At 35.1% G+C, this 23,938-nt stretch overlaps 2 protein-coding genes and 1 long non-coding RNA gene across 4 annotated transcripts; 1 reads left to right on the top strand and 2 right to left on the bottom strand.

Moving 5' to 3' along the window:
- Positions 1-120: 120 nt before the first annotated feature.
- On the bottom strand, positions 121-3,990 carry LOC135165019 (uncharacterized). Its single transcript, XM_064125924.1, has 5 exons — positions 3,755-3,990; positions 2,937-3,146; positions 2,366-2,519; positions 2,205-2,305; positions 121-1,572 (listed from the first exon to the last, which is right to left on the bottom strand). Exons 1-5 carry the CDS (start codon positions 3,776-3,778, stop codon positions 1,330-1,332), a joined length of 732 nt encoding a protein of 243 aa, XP_063981994.1. The 5' UTR covers positions 3,779-3,990; the 3' UTR covers positions 121-1,329.
- A 202-nt stretch (positions 3,991-4,192) lies between these two features.
- On the top strand, positions 4,193-5,321 carry LOC135165027 (uncharacterized). The gene is made up of 2 exons (XR_010299412.1): positions 4,193-4,791; positions 5,041-5,321. It is a non-coding gene; the product is annotated as an uncharacterized LOC135165027 (long non-coding RNA).
- On the bottom strand, positions 5,309-18,620 carry LOC135165016 (carbonic anhydrase 2-like). Of its 2 annotated transcripts, XM_064125918.1 has the most exons (8): positions 18,177-18,620; positions 12,242-12,442; positions 10,811-10,932; positions 10,126-10,221; positions 9,222-9,336; positions 8,371-8,460; positions 7,254-7,432; positions 5,309-6,301 (listed from the first exon to the last, which is right to left on the bottom strand). In XM_064125918.1, the coding sequence occupies exons 1-8, from the start codon at positions 18,211-18,213 to the stop codon at positions 6,233-6,235; spliced, it is 909 nt and encodes a 302-aa protein (XP_063981988.1). In that variant the 5' UTR covers positions 18,214-18,620; the 3' UTR covers positions 5,309-6,232. The 2 variants fall into 2 exon arrangements, with proteins under 2 accessions (XP_063981988.1, XP_063981989.1); XM_064125919.1 differs by lacking the exon at positions 8,371-8,460 and having other exon boundaries at positions 18,177-18,619.
- Positions 18,621-23,938: the final 5,318 nt, after the last annotated feature.

The raw sequence follows: 23,938 nt of genomic DNA, 5'->3' as shown, positions 1-23,938 counted from the left end.
CGCTTGCATTTCCTTTTTTTTTTTCATATCGTGGCTCCATCTTCATTCACGTTTATTTACGATTTAGGAGGAGTTGAGTAGATCTCTGGGGGTAATTAGGGGGGTAAATAATATCAAGTATTTATATTTTCATGTTTTTATTCAAACGGTACAATCGTGGTCTTGACAAGGCCTGATTACAAACTTTTTATGACTAGATGTTTGGTTTAGTTTCCCCTTCTGTTAGTGCATTTTGAAGAAGGTAGGAAAAATTGGAGATGGAATGTTCTAAGTACATGGTACAGGTGAAATTAACAGGGAATTAGTCAATTTCAATTGTAATTTGTAATCTCTTTTGAACGAAGGCAAGCTATTTTAAGGGCGTTCCCCGAGTTCTTCGCGTTAAAAAATGCGCTCGAAATTAATTAATTATCAATATAAAATTGCTGATTAACGATCAAAGTCCTTTTACACTGAGAGAACGAGGTTTTTGGGATGTACATTTTAGTGAAAACAGACACGCACATGGAGACACTCGTTTATGGCAATTATTACCGATTATCATGTATTTTTCACTTGTCATTAATAAATTAAGGAGATCATAGTCAAAGAGCGCTATAAAAATGAAATGAAATTGAATTAAATAAGTTTTTTATAACGGTATGAATTATTTACAACTCAAGTTCGTGCTGCGTCTCAGCAACTGGTGTGAATGACTGCTTCGTGAATGATCTAATTATTCTCCATCCTTTCATCGTTTGTCATCCTTCCACCCCTCCGTAATTTCATGATTTATTGTGGCTTTTTATCTGCCTTATCTAAATGACAAACTATCCATTTAAAAATTGACTTTGAATGATCTCTTTAAAAAGCTTAAACTCATTTCTTTTAAGTGAAGCCAAAATAAAAATTCTCTAGGTCTCGATCTTTCATCTATTTCTTCATAGAAAGCCAAGTTACGTTAAATGGAAACGTTGCATAATTGTTTAGCATTTGAGTTTTTCAGCTACTTCTATTGATTTGAAAATTCTTCTTCTCATAGACAAATACAAAATTTCGTGCGCAAGATTTTTTAATTGTAATGTGAGATATTGGACGTTTTAATCATTTGCAAGCCTTGATTTCGCGCATTCAAGTAAATATACTCCTAAAGAGCTCTCATCTACTCAGTGTGTACCACCCCCTGTTCTTTCCTCCCCTTTATTTTTTATTTCAATTGATAAAATTCGGGATTGCATAGCTTGCACTACAAAACATTTTGTCGCCCTCATAAATTCCTTCATTTTTCGAAAGTTTATGGAAATGTTATTCGTTGTAATGATTCCCTGGAAAACGTGTGCAAAATCAGCGTTACGTTTTACCCTTCTTGAACCTTTGGCGTGCCTGGGCCTTGCTGTATTTTGAATGTTTCTCTTGAGTCTTGCCAGTTGTGGTATCTCCTTGGGCTTCTTCTGTAACCTCATCCCCGAGTAAATCAATCGGAGGTTCTAGTAGGGATTTTCTCTGGCATTTCACAAAGTAACGGAATCCTTTGGCTGCAGCAAAACCCAACATTGCGATTGCAATTGTCAGGAGGGCCATTAGCACTGGATGCTGAAACAATGTTCATGATAAAGTGATGAAAACTTTTAGAACTTTGTGTTTTTTCTAACAATTGCTGATCTTCATCTACGAAATTACTTTGTTGCCTCGATCATTGCATTGTTTAGTCAGTGAAGAAGTCTCATGAATGAAAAATAATAATTACAGGAGGAATTACAATTCTAGGAATTCCCACTTATTTTAATATACATAATTTCCTACAAAATGTAGCAGTTCTTTTGTTTACATTTCTCAAAACATTCAGTGAGTAACATAACTCAAACTTGCAAAAAATAGCAACCAGTCAGTGATAAATCAAAAGGTAGATTGATCGTACCATTTTTACAATCCATTTCCGCTATTAAAAGGACTACCTCCATTAAAAGAAATAACGGCCATTTTTTGCTACATCTACCTTCTAATGAATAGAATGTTCCAATTAAAAGGGTTTACGGCTTGTAAAACGTGGATGTTGAATGACCTTAAAAGCATAGAACATTGAAAAGCATAAAAACCCAAGTGTTTAAGAATTCATTCCATGTGGTGGGGATTTCTAAGAGATTGTAATGATTTCTTGATTGAATGCAGAAGTCGTTGAAGAGACCTGCAAGCTAAATTAATAATTATTAATCGAAAACAATTACCGTTAATGTCGGCTTGTTGGTGAAAACATAATCAGCAATGACGACGATGACACCGAGAATTATGCCAATGCCGGCGCCAAGCCAGGGTATCTGTTGATCCGCTGGAAATACATATTTTTCTCGCATAAATGTTATTTTTAACTTTCTCCGCATTCACTTACCTCTCTGGTCCTTTATTAGCGATCTCGTCGTTTTATTGATAGCTTCTAGAATGTCAGGATCGTTAGGTTGAAGATTTAAAGCTTGTCCGTATGAGTGGAGAGCCTCGCTGAAGCGAAACGTATGGAATTCCACTTCCGCCTTGCGGTAATATCCCTGAGGAGTATTTTACATGCTGTATACGAATTATTATCTTTATGTTGTTGCTACATTTTAATGAAGTTGAAGTGATGGATGCAATATTTGTGAGAAAAAAAAAATTTAGGATACTTTTGAGAGCTTAAGACTCACTTGAACGAGCCAACAAAAAAAAATGAAAATTATGTATTGCTTTGTGGTATTTTCGTTTCTGAAGTTAGTCTCTGAGGTTCGGAGGTCGAGTGAAAATTCATTTAAATTTTCTGGGTGCGGCTACATAAAGACTCGAAGTTGATTAAAATCTGCGCGTTCCTATTTCATTCTATCAATATTCTAATACTTAAAAATATTTATATCCCCCCTAGATCCCCAAAATCGATTCTTTCAACTTCATTAAATTCATTGTTTCTTTGAAATTCTTCAATTTATGAGTACTTTCGTCCAATCTGGGTTGAGATTTATCGTCATCGTTGCATCCTCCAGGGCGAAGTGGTATTGTTGCATTTTTAGAAATACAAAGGATCTGTTACTGTACAAAGAATAATTCTTCGGATCCAATTTTATCGCGTGAGTGTAATGAAACATTGCTTCTGCATATTTCTGCTGCTTCACGCAGTTGTTGCCCTGTTCTTTTAATTTTTGCACCTGAAAATAGATCATCAAAAAATTTTCTAGATAGATACTTTGATTGTTTTGTCTCCAGAGGGTGTATTCGAGTAATTTACTTTTCTCTGAGCCATGATTCAAACAGCAGTAATCAAACACGAAATAAGATATTTCTAGCCAAGCCTTGCAAAACAGCACCATTTTCATCTCGCAAAATTACCTGTCGACTCGACATTTATTCGTAAAACTGGAGTATTTTATTTTTATCATTTTCAAGCCAGTATTTTCAATGGTTGTGAGCAAAAATGTCTCATAATTCGGTGCAGACGGTAATTTAAATAAATTGAATATTCAAAACTGAACAGAAACTTTCTCAAGCCTTTTATTTCAGAAATTTGATAACTGAAAAGATTGATAACCTAATCTGTACCAAATTGTAAATGATACCTTTTGATTACTTTGCTTTTCGTGTCGAGCCAAGGACTCGAGAATCTCTGTAATATTTATTATTCTGTGTCTTCGATTATTAGAGAATTATTTCAAGAACTCAAGATATTTTTGTTAACGTCAAAATGACATCTTGTTCCTCAGATTTATCCAAAGGGGTTGAAAAATTATTGATAAGAAATGAGAATTGGCATTCTCACCTTGTCTTGTTCCTCGTTCGTCATGATTCAATTATCAATTATATCGGAGCATTAACCACAGTCCTGATATCTTGCAAAAATTATATGTACTCGATTCAGTCTCGGTATACCCTGTGGGCACGGATTATAACGAGTAATCACGCTGTTGTAACGACAAGTGCCCCAGTATTTTTCATTCCATATTACACTTGTGTTTTCAATTTTTCTTTCCCGTGGGGGCATTAAAAAAACATCTGAGAGAATCTGTCATGGCGAGACACATGCAGGTAGCCATTGTTATCACATGAATTTTGGTATAGGGTGCGCGCCTGGAGAAAAAACTGCCCTCTTCGAGGAGAGATTATAGGGGAGAGTGTTGATGCTTTTGGAGCGGTTTCAACCGCTAAATTTAGTAGCGGTGACGCATGAACTACGATTGTGAACGTGCCTGTCGGTAAGGAATTATCACGGAGTACGTGACATTCAATTCCTGAGGCGATTTGCGAATTTTTTAAGGCTCCAGGGATTCGGTCAAGTCGCTGTCTAGGTTTTTCGCATTTTTTTCGACTCCTGGGCCTTCTGGGGCAAAACGGGCCCGAATTTGGCATCATCCTGTTTTGAGACAATTTGCGATTTTTTTAAGGCTCCGGAAATACTATAAAATCGATTTTTCCCTTTTTCGCATTTTGGCGATTTTGGCATTTAAATGTTTTTGGAGTATGACTCGGTAGACATTTTTTACGAAAAAAGTCATTACAGAAGGAATCGAGGTGGAGAGAGTCAATGAATTATCGGCACCAAATTTATTCTGCCATACTTACGTCAAATACTTATTCCAAAAACACATAAATATTCCGTATACATAAACAGTGAATCATACATGTAAATGTTAGAGAGAAAATTATTGAGGAAAATTATCGACCTCATCGTTGCACATTTAAACGCATTCCTTCAATTCCTCGAGTACAATATTTGCTACTTCGCAGTGCAAACACAACACGTGAAAATGATTAAACAATTACTGGCCTCGACATTCCTGATATTGGGAGTTATGACGTGTGAGTTGTAAAGACAGAAAATTTAGATATTAATTGAAAAATTGAGTGGGGCACAATTAAACGGTCGAAGTTTGATCATATTTTTTTTTCGGAAATCGACTTTTCCACCCTAAAAAAATTGCTTCCAAGGACGTAAAGTACTCACTTTTCTGACGCTCATCACCGAGCAAAGTGCAAACTTTCCGTACAAGTTTGTAGAAAATTAATTATCCTATAGTCAATCCAACAACAATTTTCCACTTATTTTAGACTGCAGTGCAGAATGTCCTCCGAATTCGTCAAGCACCACTTGTGGCCTAGCATGTGAACCTAGCTGTGAAGTTCCGGTGCACAAACCAATCGCATGTCCACGAATTGTATGTTTTCCTATTGCAGAAGGTCCTTGTCGTTGTAACGTCGGTTTCTATAGGAATTCCGCAGGGAATTGTGTGAAATTAGAGGAGTGTGAGGACGAATAAAAATCAAAATCATCGGCTATTATTTCTGTAATGGAATTGGGACTCGAATAAACAATACATTGTTATTCATCATTCATGTCTTTATTGTTAGTATTGCTCTACGGTCACAGCGAGTAGAGGTATGAGAAACAAACTACAGTAATGTTGACAAGTACAAGCAATTATCGTCTCATATTCTCTCAAGTAAAATTGGAACGATTCAATACGGCTATAAGTAAATTCTTCTAACACACGCAATAATTATATGCATTTTATGAAATAAGCCGACATCAATGTATGCGGTAATTTTCACTCAAAATAAGATCTTTATCATCTCTCCACAACGAAGATGAATGGATTGCTTAGCATATGACTGGTACATACTAGTTCTTATACATGAACATAAATAAAATCGTGCAAATCCGTCACTATTGATTCATTAAAAAAATTATGACAGGTTTATTTCTTGTTTTATCGAACATTCTTCGTAGCATTAATTAATCCGATTATCACGTTTCAATTGGTGGTTTAATATTTTTTTTTTTATCCACGAGAATAAATCCTCAATTCAATATCCTTAATTCTGCTTTTGAAAATAAATTTTTGTTACAAAAATGGGTTCCTCCAAATATTGTCAATTATTCCCTGGTTTATAAAAATAGTTGGTTATAAATCCATAAAAAATTATGTTTTTCATTTATTTGTAAAAAGATTTCTAATGTTCAAAGCACTTCTGGATTGATTTTTTGCACATAACGGTTATTTATTAATTAGTTAATTCAATGGAATAAGTTGATTATTTTCAATTGACAAGTCTAAGCCTACTCAGATTCTGTTTCTCTATTTATTCGATTACAAATTAGCCACGACATTGACAAAATTTACTGATTAATACTTCATCCCCCGTTCGTTCCCTCCCCCCTCCCCATACCCCCTCCCCCCGTGATAGCCGACAGTAGGCAGACGATTCCCTCTTCTTGGATTCCAGAAACTTTTGCTGCATCTTAGAAGCTTCCACACTCACGCAGCACGCGGTTGCCGAGAGGAAGTGGTGGGCGGAAGTTATTGATTACCTAAAAATAAAAGACATTATAATAATTAGATGAAATGCGAGTCGCTTAATTAATACTCTTTGGGAGACAGGAGAATTTAAATTTATTTTGATTCCTCCTTTGGAGTCATCTTTATGAATACTGATTTCATTGATTGATGGTTTACTGATCTCCAACGAGTTTGACTCCTTTTAATTGAATGTTCTTCGAATTATTGAAGAATTAGGGAAAGGAGTCGCGAGTTGATAGACCTGTCGAGTATTTTATCTGTCAGTTACATGATCTAACCCATACCTTTCCCATAATAGTTACTATCATCTGAGTCACGCACATGTGTGCATGTCGAGGTAATTATCCGGAAATTTATAATTTTCCCAGTGATTTCTTCAAATAAATTTCTTACGAAATCTGAAAGAATCTGCAGTGTGTACGTCCTCCAGAAAAATTTGATTTATCGATTACTACATAGAGAGAAAAATTCTTTAAAAATTATGTATCTACTTCGTAATCTGCCGGTGAAAACAGTAGTCAGTTAAAATTACGCAACATTTACGCATTTTTTTTACTGAACGTTCTATACCGAAGGTTCACTGAAAAAGAGGATAACTGTTTTGTAATTTTTACCGAATATAGTTTTAACCAGCTACAACTAGTTTTAACTAACTATTGTTTTAATTTAGACTACGGAACAGGCACTTGATTTTTAAAGAATTTTTATCGCTGTGTAATTATTTTTCAATAGTTCGTAATTATTTCATCTCGAGGTGGTGGCTCTTTTCATCTCATGTGGCTTAAAAAATTCGGTTTTCTTAGCGCTCAGCGTCAATAAATTTGCGTTATAATAACATTCACATCTCACGAATCGTTGGGCCTCACGTGCCTGACCTCCTCGCCTTCGGCTCGGAAAACCGATTATGTCTTTCCCAAGGTTCGACATTAAATGTGCTATTAATTCATTATAAAATTAACGTACCACTCCGTGATTCTCGTGACAGGGGCACTCGGCGCCTCTCGGGAATTTTCGCAAATTACGGAATACGTTGAGCTGATGGTGCGAAACCTCGATGTATTTCTTGAAAAGAACCCAGGTAACACTCTCGTTGCAAGGCGGGGTGGTCAATGAGCCGAGATAAGTCCAGTAGCCATTGTCATCTGATACCGGAAATTAAACAATTTTTATTACGTCATTGTTTTTGGTAATTGTTTGCTGATTTCATTGAATACGCATCCAATTGGAAATTTGCATTTCTATTGCTGATATTAAATATCATAACTAGATAAACAAATTGTAAGAGAATAGAGAATAAAATTTCCTAACTGAATTGCACGCGAATGATTCTAAAAAAAATCATTATCGATCAATATTATTTTATTAAATTACTGATACTGATATTTATCAATGAAAATGTCGAGGATCAAAATTCGAGATTTAAACATTTTTTCTCTGACAAACCAACGTGATAATTGAACTGAGAAAAAAATTACGGTTCTGAACGTAATCGAGTTTTCTGCCGTATTCTAGTAGTTTCCGATAATTTGTCAATTTACCGTAAGTGTGCCGCTACTTTAATGGACATTAGGCCGCGAGCAAAGTACTTTTCAAATTTTTTAAAAGTTATTTATCCTTTACAGTTTAGAATCGTTCAAACTGTTCCTCCAATTTTTCCATTACTAATTCCATTTGACTTTTTTACCCCGTGAGCTATTCAAGACCCAGCTATTGAACACTCGAAGCCGTTAATCATTTTAATGTCACCGGTGTTGTAAAAAATATTCTCTATTCACTTGTCCAGGAGTAAAAAAAATTATACAAGTTTCCCATTGGCCACATAATATTCATCGTGAGAGGCTTTCCTGCTGCATAGCCAATACGTTTGAATATTCAAATATGCGGTTGCCTCTTTTCCTCAACTGTGTGTATCTACATTCATGCAAAAGATAATTTATAGTGATAATTGAAGACGAATCATTCGATATGTGCGCTGTGCCGACGCATCGTGTGATATGTATAGCGTTCATTTATTTATTTGTATCTGCTTTCGTGCCATTTAAAGCATTCCAGATGTTAACACCCGTGAATGTGTACCAACCTTGAAAACCACACTTGTTATCGGGACGAATTATTCTGTCCGCCCATCTCATGCACGGATTAATGCATCTACCGGCACGTCCACCTCGTACTATTTTAATTTAGTTCAAGTTTAAATTATTTATCATTTTTATTATATCTTCATCATTATTCTTTTCTGATTTTGAATAGAGTCTATGCAGTGGTTTCTCGATTTTTTAAATTTTTCATGACAAGAATGTAGTGAAATGTCATTGTTCGTATATTTGCACAAAATACTGGGAATTTTTAAACTTTTTTAAACAATCTCTCCCATTTCGGACAAATTCAAAATTTCTTGACCTAAATTGGTAGTTGTGATGCATGAATGTCTTGTAAATTCCCATTTCTCAAACCACATTTCACATATTTTGAGAATCAGCTTTTTTCGAGAATTGGAAATGATGAATTTTGAGTTGAAAAATCAACTTGGAACTTCTACTAATGCATTCGGAGTCTTACCAATGGAATTAGTAGAAATAATAAATGAAGGTAAACAACACATGAAGTAACATTCACGTGCCTATCATCTTTAAGATAAAAATGAGTTCAAATTATTACCCATCATCCAGTGGAAGATCAATTACGTCTAACAATAATAATACCCTGAGACTTTTGAATGACCGGAAAATGCACATCATTCGATTTGACGACTTTTTTAGTTGACAAAATTATCATCTGTTGAAACTATTTGAACTATTTCAAGGAATTCGTGACTCATTTCTCGAGGGTTTTTCTTATTTCATTTGTTGAGACATGAATTCTTTGAAGATTCTGCAATCCTATTAGCTGTCTGATAATTCATTTTAATTGAATTGAAGTGTTGGCACTCACCTGGCAAAAGTTTACTCGGATCGATTGGATTGTCTATTTCAATCACCTCGTCCTTGTGGGAGACATAAGGCAACATTCGGGCAATCTTGTCCATTTCTTCGTGTGCATTTCCCACCTGAAATGATAAAACCCAAAAATAATTTATGACCTACAGCAAACTTAACAACAATTGACGTAATACGTCATTTCCATATACATTTTCTTGATACTGAAAAAATATGGGCAATTTTTGTGCAATTGGTCACGTTATTGACCCCCCCTGGCATCGATCAAGGTCGAAAAATACTGACTTATTCATCACCTGTCGATTGTTGAAGGAAAATTCAACAATCGATCGTCGGAATAATTAACAATGCACCACGCAAAGCAACAGAAAAATATAGCATTCTTAGCGTGATAAGGAGAACGTTCACGATGAACATATGAAGAAAAAAAAAATGAACGATATAGTCACCAATTTGAGGTCTTGCACAACAGGTTGTTTTACTACTGCCCCCCCTTTATTTATTCGTTAATTCGTGGAATAAACTTTGTGTATACAATTGTACATACAATAGCGAACGTCATACCCCAGACGCCGTATAATATGCATCCAAGCAATGACGCTCGTCAGTTGCTGAGTTACCTAACATGAATTTTCAATTATCCAAATTATCGAATTCACTATAACGAGAAGAGGAATGGGCGAGAAAGGGGAGGGGATAAAAAGAAGTTTATGCAATCGTTTCAGTTTAGCTATGGGGATGTATTTTCTTACGTAAGAAGATCATGTGCATCCGTAAAAGTGAAACGGTTGTGTAAACTTTGTCATTGCACGGGTTTTACGGTAAACAAATGTCTTCTTGACGTCATTGAAAAGAAGAGATTTTTCATAGATTTTTTTTTATTCAATTGAATTACTCACTTTGAGAAAAACACCGAGCACGGCAAGACCGTCTGGTGCTTTTGCTGCTTCAGCGAAGGTCTGGTACTTCGTCGTGTTCCAATGAACCAGATGTAACTAAAATTTAGGGACACATACAATTAATTATTTTGTCTAATACCTTAGAAATCGAATTTTGATCAATAGGAACCAATAATTCAGGAACAAAGTGGTAAACCGAGATAGGTTGATTTCTGTTTCCCTCGAGTTATCGAGCAATATCTACGATTCTAAGGGAGATAGCAGAAATGTTGTCATAACATTTGTTGTAGAACTCAATTCGTTCTGCAAAAAAGATTCTGATAAAAATTTTGCTAGTTCCCTTAGATTCTGAGATATCCCTTAAAAATCAAAAACTGATCAGTATTCAAAAGTAACTTATCTTATTTTATCACTTCCCTACTGATTTGCTTGAGTGTCATTAATCATTGCACCGTGATATGCAACAGTATTAGAGATTCAGGGGCAGATTAGCAATTATTTTGTCGTCTCACTGGACGAAAAATATAACTTGAACCACAAGAAATAAAATAAAGAGTCCTGACCCGACGCTGGCCTCTCGCCTTCTGCTCGAGGCTACGACTTCTCTATTTTATTTCTCCAGATGGACTACCCTAGAATCACCAGAAATAAGGTGTCCCCAGAATTGATTGTTAAAAAATATCACCTCTCCAGCGAATGCTTGCCCATCAACAGTGTGTTCGGATCCCCTCGAATCGCTGCAGCCCCAGTGACAATGATACTGCTCAAGCTTGTAAATGTCATCCATCAATGGACCACCAGTCAGTACTGCAAAGCAATTGTAGTTATTTTTAATAATTCACCACCAACTCTTGACATTTTACAATCAAACAAACGCTTGAACGCCACTTTAATTTCTAATACTGGATGAAACCAGATGTGATGAACTGCTTCATCAACACGTGAAAGCCATCACTCTGTCGTTCATCATTAACTAACTTCAATTAAGAATTTACGGAAAGTCTCTTATAAATATGTCGGTCAGAGTTGTTTTTTTTTTTTATATTTCGCTGAATAAGTCACATGATTGATCAATGGAGAAAATAGTACGGGTAATAGCGGATACGAGTCGTTTAGAATATATTCACTGGTTTATTTTTTATGATCAAGGGGGAACACGAGGATCTAATGGGTGATGAATCAGTCGAATGATATACGACATGGATACTTTGGGAATAGAACGATATCACCTTCGCGGTGTAATTATGCGATTACAGGGGAGTTTTATTATCTTGTTATGAAGCGAATTTATTTCATCGTGACATTAATTATTTACGCGGTGCGAAGAGGGGACGAGGAGGGGGAGAGGGGGGGGGGCGATGACCCAGGGCTTTCACCTCTGGACGGACTTTGTCGGGAAAACTGAATAATTCACTAGTCATTGATACTCGGCTACATGAATTTAGTGAGTGTATCATATCAGTGGTCTTGAAGGAAATATTAATGTGCGAGGTATCTCCCATCAACTCGGTCAACGTTTGACCTTCACCTTCCTGAAAATTGATCTCGATTTTTCTACGAATGGGGAAGTAGAAAAACAATCACTCATTTTTTATACAGTTATTTTTGACAACTGATCTCGGAGATACGAATTTTTATTTGCTTTTTTTTTCGGTTATTTATACAATGATTTGACGTCTGAACTTCCGAAAAATTGGCTCATGAATTGTCGACCCAAAGAACTTGGAAAATCTAGTTAAAAAGGTAGAGAAAATTACTTATTTTAGAAAAAACGAGGAGAGTGAGTTGAGAGAAATTGGAGGAGGAAAATTAGTCGCAAAAAATGTTTATAAATAAGAGGTGAAGGCGTCGCCCTCTTTGGAGCGCATTCCAGTGGAGATAGAGAGGAATATCTAGGCAAGTTGATGGCGCAGATAGTTATCAATTATATCATATTTATTAGCGGAACAAATTTTTTTCCCTCATTTTCGCCCTTTTTTGATCCTTCGAGGCTTCTCCATTGATGTCTATGTGACGGAAGTCATTAAATTAATTTAGTCAATAATCCATCAGCCTTAGGAAAGGGTGTAACTTCGTTAGTTCAATAGTAAGAGAAATAGCGAAAAAAAAAACTCACGTGTGCCATCGCCGTCGCAGTCAATGCGCCAGCAGTAACCTGGATTGACAAGTTTTCTCGATGCAGTTGCAGGATATTTCCACCTCAGCGGTTTGTTGCTGAGCGCCTCGTGATCAGACTCAGCCCGATCGGTTTCAATATTAACCGGACTCTGTCTAGATCCTGCGGCCATTGGGAATCTCTCCACCCAAGTGCTGGGACCTGTTGGGCATTAAAAAAAATCGGGTGAAAAATTACTTTCCTTTTCCGATAGGAGTGCCATTTTCGATGATAAATTAGCAATTATTTTCGAATCATAATTTTACAAACTTTAGTAAAATGGTATTTACATCAGGAAAATGATAAATCTGCAAAAATAATGATGAACATAAAATCAACACATGTAACTAGCGAAATGATCTTTAAAATCTCATAACAAAATATTTAACGAATCATTCTGATAATTAATTAAGATGCAATTATTATTAAGATTATGTTTGTGGTCATTGAATATTATGTTACATGTGCGTAAACAACACTTTTTCGCACGTACGAAACGTGAAATTTGTTCGTAATTCAATCGTATCGAGGTGAATATTTGATTGTTTGTTCGGCTCCTTTTCTCTTGACGTTTAGGAATAAATTTTAGGTAAGAAAATTTCCTCATTCTTGTAGAAGTAAACACAGACTTTGAATTTGTTTGGAACGAGGTTACGAGACCAATAGAGCCTGTAAATGGGTACGTACCGAGGACAAGGCCGTTCGAAGAACCCAACAATCAAGGTAGAAAAATTGTCACTGCGGGTCATCGCCTATCTGATAAATTTCCGGAATTTTCCATTCATCTATGATGTTAAACAAATGACGGTGGGTAATTGCACCCAATGGCCCTGTGAAAGCTATCACGTAAAATAGAATGACACACCCTACAATGTAGAGATGTTGACGCGCGAGCATACGTCCATTATTGTGCAGTCTTTCGGCAGAAAAAAAAGATGCCAATGGTAAACATGGATCGGTATCAGTAACATTATGTCCGTCATATTCAGATACCCGTGGAGAAATCATTGGATGAAAGTTTTACATGAAGGTTGTTGAATTATTTTCAATGGGACTAAATCTACTTAAAAAAAATTTCTAAAATTTCTACTACGTTTATATATTTTTTATTTTTTATTTATTTTTTATTTAGAATTTTAGTTTAAAATATCCGTTTCAAATTCATTTGAATATCTATCAATGAAATTTCTGTACTAACATACTATCGAAGCGTTGAATGGTAAAGGAGACATTCGATAATAATGAGAATAATTATATTATCCTCATAATTATTGTTATAGTTTTTTTTCTTCTTGATAATCGATTTTATGTGGGAAAATTTCTGTTCATAGACCTATTGTTTATTCAGCTGTTGAGCTGGAAAAATATTTTGAAATATTTTCAAGGATTTTTCTCCTGTTCTCGAAATAAAAATCACCCTGCGTTTAATTAAAACAAAATCTCCGCACCGCAAACTTCTTTCATGTGACCGTCGGTTTGCAAGAGGAAACAAGTCATTTTCAAGGCTATACGTAATATTCCAGGGTCACTCGGAAGGCAACCGCAATATTTTTCGTGATACGGATGAGATCAAATTCATTTCGACTTTTTAATGGAAAAGAGACGTTTCCTTGCCCCACACAATTGCGTGTAAATACACCAGAAAAATTGCTCCCTCGGTCGTACCTTAATGTTCAATTTAACATTAAAAATACAATCTCCACTGCCAATAGCAAATGTAATTCGTTGAATCATTTTTTTTTTATTTCCGTGATGTCAGTGAAATTGTATAAAAGGCATTAGGTGCATTCTATTTTCCGATTCTCCATTCTTATGAATTATTCAAGAGACGCCAGTGGTTAATGGTAGAGACCGAGCCAGAGTTCGTTTTGCCACATCACTACGTGATGAATAAAATTAATGTCTTTAAACTGAATAACGTGAAATATAATTTTTACGTATTGTCAAATGGTCAATTATCTCGTTAATGACTGTTTTTATAGTAAATTCCTAGTTGAAATTTTCACGTGAAAATTACCTACTTTGCAAATGAGGTCTTATGAAGTAAGTAATGTCTTTGAACTGAGTAACGTGTCAATTTATTATTGATGATGGGAAATTTTGTACCGGAAAAATTGATGAGGAATATTTTTGAGTCTCAATTAACTAAGAAAATTGCGTTGTTCCGTGGAGATGATTCAGACTTGCCAGGGTATTATCCAATCAACCGAAAATGTTGAGTGACAATTGTAGAACAGGACAACGAGTAACAGAAAAACACAGAACGATAGAGAATCGACGGTGTGCCCTACAGGCCGTTATCTTTTTTTTTATTTGATCACGCGACTTATCGACGCGACATCAGCGTATGCATTAGCAATCCATTACCCTGCTTGGTTTATTTTATTATGGAATTGTATGAGTTGAATGACAATTACTCAGGGTCTTCCTCGATGCTACTGTTTATTTATTCAGTTTTTTATCTATTTAGTTGTGGCATTTTTTTCGAAACGTGACGAGTCATTGACGTACCATCATTAATTACTAATTGATAAATTTGATCTGAATAGTGCAATTTTCATACTTCATCAGTATTGAGTTCTTGACGGTGATTTTAAGATCATAAAACCCAGAAATGTCACAAATACAAATGAGTGGAAAATTACTATTGTATTACTTATAGTAGTTATTTTCGTTAATAATGGTTTAAGAAAATATTGTGCTAATAAAGTAAGGGCATACTTCGAAATGGTTAGTTACTGCACATCATGTTGTTCATCATATCTATTAACGTTTATTTCATTTTAATGTATTGAAAAAAAAATGCCATTCAACCAACTTTATTTCATTTTTAACGGCGTTCGATATTATCAGCATCATTATTCGAATTATCCCCTTATTCCTTCAGCCCATCGATAAAATGTTGATGGAAACCTTTGATTCACATCTACTTGAATAAATTTGAACTATCACATTTGAAGAAATAATTACCAAGTTATATTTCCGGGAAATTTATTTAAAATTCGAAATGCTCATCAATCATTATAAAAATCTAAGCAGCCAATGTAGCTATTATCATTATATTTGAAACTCTTTTTTAAAGTACTAAACAAATATTTTACAGGATGACTGAAATCATTTGAAATATGACATTCAAAAATATTTGAATACCTTCAAATTAATTCATTTATTTTTGGTGCCACAAGAACACAATTTTTTATGAAACTCATGTGTTCAGAAAATTTGCAAATAAATTATCAACCAATGGTGGTAGGTTTCCCCTTGAATGCACCGAAGGTGCCAATTAATTACCATCATTTCGTGAGCCGAAAATCGATTAAAAATTTTCGAAGTCGGTATTGGACAAAAAATTGAAAAATGACTTTGAACGGTTGTAATGCTTTTTTCGAAAGATAAATGATAAAACTGACTTTTCCCATTCTGTTTCCATCTACCACTCCACGATTGACTCAAACAATTGCCCAACAAAGTCAATTACGTAGTCAATTATTAAGGCCATTGCTCAACAATTCTACGTAGCTCATTAATTGGCCACTTTTCCCTCAAATTCATTCATCAGCAATGGGTAATGCTAAGCTCTGCGTTCGATGATGCCTTAGGTTAAAAAAGAAAGTATTGATTTCCGTTGGTGGTGTGAGATCCACTCTATTCAATATTTCATGTTGTACGCAGAGTTTATGTCTGGCCTGTATGGTACCAGTCACCGAAATCACTTTAATATTTGATACCAAAGTTCGGTAAACTGTTCGACAATGGGATAACAGCGATAAAAATAAAGAAACAATCATTCGTTTGTTCACCAGTGACAATTTTTTATTGACACGATTGTACTTATTATTCTCAATGGTAAATTATCTTTATGATGTTTCGATAACCTTGGTACCTTTACGACTAACAAATGATGCCCCGAGTCACGCGGAAATCATTATTAATGAGCATTCAGCACCTCCAGACATACGATGACAAAAGTGCAGTTGGATGTTTATTCTTACGAAGCTGGCGAGTCATACGGATAGAAAAATTGAGTTGATATTACCGTACCCTTTGGTACTTGTGTGTAGTGCTCGTTGGAGGACAATTACCTCACCGCTTAGTAAAATTTGTCAATTGTTAGATCAAAATTACTTGACTAGTTGGGAAAAACGACCTGACAGTTGGTCAATTTTTTTCGAATCGCTGACAAATTTTATTAAATTGTAGGATAATTTCTATTGACTTTCCTCTCTGGATAAATAATAAAATGTTGAATGTTACAACTGAAGGTGCAAAATAATTCCTTTTGGAGATTTTTTGAAGAAATTCCGTTGAAATTTTAAATAGCTGTTCTCGTCTCTCAGTTGAGGAACGACTTCTCTGACGTGTGATTGCATTCCTCGGCCTCACCTCGGTCTGCAACCTTCATACTCCACAGAAATTTTTTTTTTCGGCCGAGTGACGAACAATAATTTTTCCCTACAATGTCGGTAACCGTCGTTTGATGGACACAAAGTGCCCATAAACATTTTATGGACAGTACCTCCTTGGATAAATACATGCGGGAAATATACGAGTTCTATATAATCCATATATGTCTTACAAGAGGGAATATGTGCTAAAATGCAGGGTATATACATGATACATGTGAAAATATGAACATAAATGAATAGGAGATGAAGAGTTATATATAATCTCAGTTAAGATAATTACATCATATATGGAATATATATTTTCCCATCCATTTCACTCTATATCGGGATACAGGTATCGTAACACATATGAGAATATATGTTACGAGTATATGGGCCATATAGTCAATGAATTTTATAAGGTTTTCCCACCCTCCCATATCTAAACATATGACATGAAGGACGTACATGAGCTCTATATTTATTCTTTCTTCAGTCACAATTTTTTTTCGATGGGGTGTGATGAAAGACCTCTTCAAAGCTCAATAACTTGAGATTTATAGAGTCAAATTTCAGTTTCGCTTCCGGATGGGAGTGTTCTGAGGCTCAAAGTTTAACGTTTTAATTTATTTATTGACTTGTCTCGATCCAAGAGGTCAAACCACCTTTAGATGTCTATGTGCATACATATGTAAATAAATTTTTGTTGCTTCGTTCTCTGATGAAACTCAAAATCAAATATTTTCTCAACTGTAATTGAACAAAAATTATTGCAAAAGTAAATGTCGCAACTCCAATTATTTATTTGTTTCACAATTTTTGTTCTGACAGGAGATAAGGAATGCGGGTGATGTTGAACGCACATTGATCTTGGTATCACAAGGGCCCTGCACGTGAGCTTCCACTGTTTACCCGATAGTGATCCTTCAAATTCATTCAAGTATGTCTAAACAAAATTTCTTCATAAACATTTTATCAAAATATTGACGTCAAAAATGGAATCGTAAAAACAATCATTTGCACCGAAGAACGGGATAATGAAAATAACGATTTCGATAACAGATAATTGCTTTCAAAGTCTCACAAAATAAGGAAAAAAAAACCTTATCTAATGAAATACAATTAACTACCATTAATTATCTCGAATAGAAAAAAATATGTGGAAAATAACTATTCGGACGGGCATTGCCGATTTATTCTAAGAACTACCACACCAGATGTAACGTGTGAGCAATTTTCCAGTCGGTTTTTCTCTCAATTTCCAGAATATTTTTTCAAACTTCTCGATCAAATTTAATTTATGGAAATTGCATGGTTTTCCTCCAGGGAATGTTAATAATTGAACCAACTCTATTTAAGTTTCATCTTTTAACATAATCACCAGAAACAAAAATTTACATTTGACTGAAACTCTTCGGGCTGTGGCCAGTTGTCAATTTTCGCAAGAATTACCAACAAATTTCGTGAAAAACATAACAAACACCGGTAATAAATTAAAAATAAATAATTACCATTTCTTGTGTAATCCCAGTCGCTTCTGCCGGCCATCTCGGGGGGTATTACCGGAAATTGAGATCCGAAAAATTAAGATCCGAGTACAGTCCGCTCCCGCTCGTTTTGACCACTTGGTTTGACCTGCCGCCTGTGAAAGTACGTTCGCAGTGCTGTCCCTTTGTTGACCAACTTCGCCCCGATGCACTAGGTTTTATCGCCTTTAAATCGTTTAATTCCGACGCGTCCGTTTCTAGTCAATTAACAATGGGAATAACCCACTGTTTTACCCAGCGTTGAGCGATAATTGTCTCGAGAGACTCGAGAATTGACACTCAACTTTCGAAAGAAAAAAAAAAAAATGTGACAATGGCTTTTACTTGAGCTAGTACTCTAACAGCCGTTGATGTTGAATCACTGTTATGCGCTCTCGTTCGCTGCTAAAATGCTTGTAAAGACCGGCCGGTTATCGTCTCGGTTTATAAAACTCTTAGTCACGTGACTCTGTGGACACTTGGAGGCGCATGCGCGAGTAAATATTTACACGTGCAGTGGCTGGAGTATTCCCCACTTTTTGGAGTATGGTACGAGTTAGTTGTTGCTATAGTTCAAGCAACCCATGCCCCATTGGGCCTCGATATTTCTTATGCATGTGTGTCAGGGGAGGGCATGTGGGTGTACATCGATGTGTAAAATAATCTTTTTCCTTCCGAATGGAGACATTGAAAACTTTCTATTTTTACATTCACCAAATTTGCGGGGACGTTGGGCTCAAAGACGTGAAATACGTAAAAATACAGAATTTTTGGAGTAGGTCGATTTATTTAGTCAGGTCATTAGGAGAAGAGTCTAATTTAATAAACTTCAGTATGATACAAGTTTAAAGAACACGCAATAAGACCCTGGAGGGATGGGCTTTGGGACAGGGATGGGTTGATGGACAGCCACACGTTCAGACAAATAATTTTTTTTTTGTCAAATTTATTTACTCAAAAACGACAGTGGAAATCGTTTTTCATTTGGTTGGGAATCCAATTATGCTTTTGCATTCGATTCATTTAATTAATTAAAAGTATGGGTTCAATAAATAGTCCGTGTCTTATAACTTGTCCTTTCGTCATATTTCTTTGTGGAAATCGGTCAATGGTGAAGGATTTTCCGGAAAGTGGGACTGGACCCCTGCTCAAGCCTGGAATGTCGAATTGTTCTTTGACTCTCGCTTCATCTTCGGGCCCGAAGTCACTGGGGGGTCTAGCGCTCGTCTGTTCCCGTCATCTGTCGGTATTCTCGCGCCTCCGAGATAACCAAAAATTACTCCACTTTAATTTTGACGCGTATGGGCACAGTTCAAGAATTTAAAAATTAAAAATATTTTTTTAATCTGAAATTTATTCGGATTCATAGGAATCAATTGCAGCCCAACCGATCCAATCGTTGCAATGTAGACGTAAAAGTAGTTGTGATAATGAGCGGGAAAAACAAATAGTGAAAAGAGGATTAGTCTTTCAGGGTGAATATTTTAAATTTTAATATTGTAAAACCATTTGAAAACGCCATCAATTTATTGACCAGAAAGAAAGCGTTAAAACATCACCCATTACGCACTATCATGTGCTCGCTGCCCCTGTTTGTTTCGTTTTTCTATATTTATAAGGGTAATTATAGTCGGGCGAGTTGACCAAGTCACCCTTACGTCCCACGTCCATTCATATTTTTTACATTTTTTTATACTGTACTAATCCGGTTGTTTTATGAGGAAAAAAATTGTTAAACCACATTCAAAAGCAAACAAGTACGATAAATATCTAAATTAGCTCATTAACTAGAGGAGTTTGAACATTATTGCATCGACCCACTAGTTAGAATTAGAAATCTACAAAATTTGAACTCCCTATCTCATTTTTCGGGAACGTTATCGAGATCATATCAGTTTTATCACATTTTACGTGTTTTTCCAGTAAAATTCGAGGATTGAAAATTCTTACGATCACTCAATTACTAAAAACTTACCTGATTAAAATAATTTGAGGCTATTACGAAATGTCTGAGTCAACATATGTGAATATTTAGGAGAGTTCAATGCCCTGATCATTCCTTTCCAATTTTCTGGAGAAACCCGATTCATCCATTTGGCTAATTAAAAAAACCTCTTAGTCTTCATTAAATGGCGGGAAAAGAATAAATATTTTGATAAGAAAAATCATTGATTTGCACTCAAGCTCAAGTCCAACACAAAGTTGATAATTCTGAGGTCGCGATTTTCTCTGCTTCACTGCATTGGTGTTTTTATCGATAACAACATCGGCCAGATATCCAGTAGTTTACTAGTTTTAATGCATTCTTCCTGAAGTTGGTATTGAACGTATGATATCGCGTCGATGTCTATCGTGAATTTAATTGGTTACTTCCTTCGATCACTTCATTCATGGGTTCGCGATAAAACCGGATAGCCTTATCAATCGTCTGCCTTGAGAATGAATAGCCTTGTGGAAATTTTTGGGAAAAAACCAAAAGTGACATTGGAGCAGATGAGGGCCGTTCAGCTAAATGAACGTCAGTCAATCAAAGTAATTTTTCTCTCCGTAAATGGCGATGAAAAATTCTTCTTTATGCAGATAAATCTAACCCCATCGATATTTTCTATTTTTGTTCTTCATATCTTCATTTTTTGACTAATGAGTTGGCAAAAATTTTCGCTTCTACGACTAGAACATCACGGTTCAGGGAAATGACGATTATTGTATCAAAATCAGGCGCCAATTCCGTTTTTCTCTCCATTAATAGCAATTAAAAATTTTTGTTTATGCAGATAAATCAGACTCCAACAACATTTTGTAGTTTCGTTCGTCATTTCTTGATTTTTTGATCAATGAAGACACAAAAAATTTCACTTACACGATTAGGAAATGATAATTCAGCGGAATGAATATTGTTTTATGAAAATCAGTCGCAAATTTCATCTTTTCTCTGTTAATAATAGTCCTTAATTAATAATTAATAATCCTTTTGTTCGCGGCGATAGCTTCAACAATATTTTGTATTTTCATCCCCTATATCTCGATATTTTGGTAAACAAAGTGGAAACAAATTTCACTTTCTAGAAAATCCGTTGCAAATTCTATTTTTTCTGAAAACTCTTATTTATCTGGGGAAATCCAAATCTATTTATCTTTTGTATTTTCGTCCCTCATATTTCGATATTTTGGCCAGTCAACCGGCAAACATATTCACCTCTACTAGTAAATAAATGCGACATAGCGCCATGAATATCATTTCAGCAAAATCAGTCGCAAATTCCATTTTCTCTCTGTTAATAGCGATGGAAAAGTTCTTGTTGTGGTATGCGGATATATCCGATTCCAATAATATTCTCTATTTTCGTCTCGTATAGCTTGATATTTTGTCAAGTCAAGCGGTAAACATTTTCAATTCTACTATTAGACTTCGTCATATGGTGTTAATAGCCCTAATGAGAGTGAAGTAATTGGCATATCACGATTGAAAATTTTAAAGAAGAAACCTCAAGGTCTTCAGTCACTTACTCGATGACAGCGATGATTTTTTCAGTCATCATTAAACTCTTCAAACGTTTTTTAACAGATTTATGTGATTGAGGATACGAAAATATTTACTCAATTAATCATTCGGCTTCTTTTCACACATGCAAATTACCTGATACGTATATTGAAATTCACACGTAACGCAGCTGCTTTTTTATTATCTCAATACCTCACGTGTTTTTACCAGACACAGTTCTGTTATCTACATCGTAATGCACTCTATTCAATGAGCATGCATGAAATATTCTGTTTATCGAGGACATTTTGACGAACAATAAAGATCTTACGAAATTTTTCTTCTGAGGAGTTACGTAATGGGAAATAAATTTGAAGAGGCTCAGGACATCTTTCAATCGTAAAACTTAAAAAAACTAATTGTCAACGACATTATAATAGTCTTCTCCTATTTATTCACCGTCCCCTTAATCATTTTACAATAATTAGAAATTATTTTAACTAGAAAATCGCAGAGTCTGGAATTAAATTTAGTTATTTCACTCATTTTTGTAGCTGTGATATTTTTTTTTCTTAATTATATAATTTTTTAGTTCTGCGATTAATCTATTAGTTAATTATTAATTGGACCGGGGTTATTGGTAGCTTAGGGAGAGGGTGCGCCACTCTTGATTTGAAAACTAGGGTTCGAGTTCCATCCGGGCGTTACATGTAAAGTTATTGATGCAATTATTTACTATCATATAATCTGTCGATTTTTATTGGTATTTGGGAAAATTAATCATTCCTCATAATTTCTGAAGGCATTAGTGTTGAACATCGACGATGAATTAACTTGAGACATAGTCCCAGTGCTCGCGCATTTTCCCTAATGAGCAGAAAGAAATAAAAATAAAAAATAGGAACCAAAGAAATGAGAAATTATTATTAAAAATTTGGGGACAACTCCCAAATTCTATCGCAATGTGGTGAAGTTGGTGTTTCCATTGGGACCTCGCCAGATTGTGGTACCTAAATATATCTTATTTTGACAAAAATTTCTTCAAGACAAGATGGCGAAATGAATTTCAAGATTAACTAAAGTGGGAATTCAGGTATTCAGGTATGCATGGGATCCTCAATTGTACATGAGCCTCAGGACATCATTTTTTTGCTCGAGTTAAATTTTTTTGTTAAACACATGTCTATTTTTACAACAATTTTCGGAAAACAAAAAAACAACTGATTTCTCGATAAACGTCACGGTGATATGTATCGTAATGGAGAAGATATTTGTAAAAGGGGTGTTCATGGAATTACTTCAACTTATATCATACCATATCAGAGCGATAAAAATATCGTTCATTGATAACTTGTAATGGTCGAGGGGAAATATTCAAAAATAGGGATAAGTTCTGACTTAGTTGGAAAACCTACCTAATGCTCTTGCCATTAGTTTTATTTCGTCTGGAGACTGACTTCAATGTGCCTTTTACCCCCAAAACAATCCTCTAATACATTTTCCAGGAAAATAATTTTCTCGTCTGTTTATTACTTCTCCTGGGTATTGGCAATTCACAGAGTACAAATTTTCACCTCAAAATGAATTTATTGGCTCATATTTTTACACAAATTTGAATATACCCTTAGCTCATTTCTCAGAATAATATTATTCATTGTTTATACACATTTTACATTTTCGTTATTACCATTGTATTTACGTTTCCGATGACACATTTCCTGGAGTATTCCGTATTGATTTTTTTTTTATTTCTTCATCCCCTTCGTTCTCATTATACATCCCTTGGAAATAAACACTTTATTCATCGTTACAATTAGCTGATGACAAATAATCCTAAAATTCACTGGCAATATATTTTAATTCAACAACACCCTGTCTTCAACATCAAGAGCTAACTAGCCTCATTAATGTATCGCCATTATTTCATTTCCATTAACTTTATTTTATTCATCAGTCAATATACAAAATGCTCTGCATGCTTCGCGATTTCTAAAAAATCTAATTATAAGGATGATGTGGTGTTATCAATTGCCATTCACATTTTTCTATCCTTCAATGATTAACTTTTGAAAAATATTCTATTGTGTTTCTTATCGCAATGATTATTAGATTTATTATTCTCATTTTTCTCTTAAAAACGCGTGAAAAAAATCCCTGGGAATTTTTTTCGATGAAAAATTATGATTTTTTCATGGAATTGTCTGCTAAAATCGTCACAGTCTAGTCAATAATATTTTATCCTGAATAATGTTCTCGAGTTATTGCG

This window comes from Diachasmimorpha longicaudata, chromosome 8, assembly GCF_034640455.1.
Source record: "Diachasmimorpha longicaudata isolate KC_UGA_2023 chromosome 8, iyDiaLong2, whole genome shotgun sequence".
Taxonomy (NCBI): Eukaryota; Metazoa; Arthropoda; class Insecta; order Hymenoptera; family Braconidae; genus Diachasmimorpha; species Diachasmimorpha longicaudata.
This window is presented reverse-complemented; position numbering and strand designations above follow the sequence as displayed.

What these genes read in the sequence shown, in the direction of transcription:
- LOC135165016 (XM_064125918.1), bottom strand. Translation starts at nt 18,213, where the DNA reads ATGGCCGGCAGAAGCGACTGGGATTACACAAGAAATG. An exon ending in TCCGAGTAAACTTTTGCCAG is followed by an intron (nt 8,461 to 9,221) that starts GTGAGTGCCAAC and finishes AAATTAAAATAG; the next exon opens with TACGAGGTGGACGTGCCGGT. An exon ending in TAACAAGTGTGGTTTTCAAG is followed by an intron (nt 7,433 to 8,370) that starts GTTGGTACACAT and finishes TTCCGGTATCAG; the next exon opens with ATGACAATGGCTACTGGACT.
- LOC135165019 (XM_064125924.1), bottom strand. Translation starts at nt 3,778, where the DNA reads ATGACGAACGAGGAACAAGACAAG. An exon ending in GCTAATAAAGGACCAGAGAG is followed by an intron (nt 2,306 to 2,365) that starts GTAAGTGAATGC and finishes ATGTATTTCCAG; the next exon opens with CGGATCAACAGATACCCTGG. An exon ending in CCAACAAGCCGACATTAACG is followed by an intron (nt 1,573 to 2,204) that starts GTAATTGTTTTC and finishes ACATTGTTTCAG; the next exon opens with CATCCAGTGCTAATGGCCCT.